The sequence below is a fragment of the Cercospora beticola genome, chromosome 4, assembly GCF_033473495.1.
Source record: "Cercospora beticola chromosome 4, complete sequence".
NCBI lineage: Eukaryota > Fungi > Ascomycota > Dothideomycetes > Mycosphaerellales > Mycosphaerellaceae > Cercospora > Cercospora beticola.
This window is the reverse complement of record NC_088938.1, coordinates 243,569-245,822: the sequence shown is the minus strand read 5'-3', so window position 1 is coordinate 245,822 and position 2,254 is coordinate 243,569. Positions and strand designations below refer to the sequence as shown.

At 50.9% G+C, this 2,254-nt stretch overlaps 1 protein-coding gene across 1 annotated transcript; it reads left to right on the top strand.

The window, feature by feature from the left end:
* Positions 1-254: 254 nt before the first annotated feature.
* RHO25_005737 (uncharacterized protein) lies at positions 255-1,754 on the top strand (the record flags this gene model as incomplete). The annotated part of the gene is made up of 1 exon (XM_023596618.2): positions 255-1,754. The coding sequence occupies one exon, from the start codon at positions 255-257 to the stop codon at positions 1,752-1,754; it is 1,500 nt and encodes a 499-aa protein (XP_023451875.2).
* Positions 1,755-2,254: the final 500 nt, after the last annotated feature.

Below are 2,254 nucleotides of genomic sequence, written 5' to 3'. Positions count from 1 at the left end.
GTCAACAGGATGCGCGCATGGCAGCAGCCTCCCGTTCATATCTCGCATCTGCCGCTTCCCGTCGTTCACCGCCACCTTTATGACTGGCAGACCACTATGTGACGGCATGTCTCGGCAAGCAATACAAACGATGAAGAGGATACATGTCCTGATAGCAAGCTGCCGCTCGTTTGCTCACCACTCATCGGCGGCTCCAACTTGTTCTTTGCTCAATCCTATCAGTGATGTCTAACAGCGTACAAGCGAATATCACAATGCACAGAACTCACAGCGTACCGATGCAGTTCGGCTGTCCATCCCAACACACGCCACCATCAACGCCAACCATTGCTGTTGAACAAAATGTGCATGCTCAGCATTACAACGAAGGATTGCTCGGTGTTCAGCAGGATCTCCAGAAAATCTCCAAATTTGTGGCTGAGCAAGACACAATCATCAAAATTCGAGACCGCCAAATCTTCGATGCGAATGCCAGCAAGGTCTCCGCGATTGCTGAAAAACAAAAGGAGTGGGAGCGCTTTCATCAGCAAGAGAAGACTATTTGGGATAATAAGGAGGCAAGGCTTACGATAGCTCGGGAGAACGCTGATGCACTTGCATTGGACAATGACCGCGCGCTCAAGCGTGCTCGAGAAGATCACGAGCAGGCATTGAAGAATGTCGAAGAGCAACACAAGGATGAGGTTGGCGGCGTGAAGCGAAAAGCTGATGAGGAGCTGGAATCTGAGCGTAAGAAGTTACGGGCATTTTCACTCACCATCAAGCACACCGTCGAGGAGAAGAGCAGTATTGAGCAAGAATTGGCACAAGAGCGAGAACAATACGCCTCCGATCACGACAAGTGGCAGGATGATATTCATGATCTTCAACAGGAGATCAACAAGATCAACGAGGAAAAGAAGGAAGTTCAGAATCACCACACCGAGACACGGAAAACGCTGCTTGACGAGCAGCAGAAGCTACGTGAGCTCAAGAAAACCTTGGTCGATCTCAAAGAGGAACTGGCCAACAAGGAGACCGCGTACAATGAGCTGAAGACAGAACACCAAAGTCTTGACGAACGTTTCCAGAATCTTGAGGCATCACACAAGGACCTGCAGAAGGAATGCGAAAGTCTCACAACCAAATGCAAAAACCACAACGAGGATCGCGAACAGGCTGTGAAGCTGTGTCAAGCAAAGCATAAAGAGCTTACGCAGGAGAAGAATCTTCGTCTTCAGGCTGAGCAGAAACTCCAACCCGAGGTGAAGGCACGGCAGATGGCGGAACAGCAACACGCCACGGCTGAACGAGAATTGTCAACTACAAAAACGAAGCTTGAGACGAAAGAGAGAGCTCTCGAGAGAGGTCGTGATGCCTATACAAGGCAGCAGAAAGAGATCACTGCGCTGAAGAGGGAGGTGGCTAGTCTGACAACGACAGCGCAGGAGCGATTGGCCGACGAAGAAGCTGCAAAAAATGAGCTCCAGAAGGTGCAAGCTGACCTCGCTGCCTGCGAGCTCTCGCTGGAGACGCTGGCAAGTGATGAACGTGTTGCAAAACAGGAGTTGCAGGATGTGAAGGGCAAGCTTGACACATCGCAGACCGAGCTGAGAGGTATGAGGCGCGCCGCAGAAGGCTACAAAGCTACACTGCTGAAATTGGGCGAGAACATGAATCTCGCAGCTATGCTGCAAGGTCTTGCGCCTGATCAGAAGTGGTCTTTGCCGCAGAAGCTCAAGTTATGGGAGGGCGGGCGACGTCGATCGAAGTAGTTACTTTCAAGAAAGCTCGCGAGGATGACTTTGCCGAAATCTTCCGAAAATGTACCACCCTTCACAGATGAGGTATCGAATGGAGATCCTTCCAGTAAACGGTAAGGGATATTACCTTTCTTCTGATGAACAGCTTCTCCCGAGACGGAAGCCGTGAGGCGGTCAGTAGCTCCGTATCTCATACCTTGTTCCCGGACGGATGTCTGCTCGAGCCAGGATAGCCAGGCTGCTGGGACGCCCTTTTCTGTAGCTTGCCGGTCGCGGAAAGAAATACACTGATAGCACTTTCGGATATCGGCAGAAACGACTACGAGCGACAATGAGATGAGACATCGCCGTCATCTCCACGATCGCCCTCAAAGCAATCCTCCTTTGCCTATGCCGTGGAGAGGCAGATTGTGGTGACGATCCTAAGTCACCTGAATAGATGAAGCAGAGACCGCATGATACTCCCCTTGAAAATTACCAGACTGAGCAGTATGGCCGCTTCATTCTTTCTG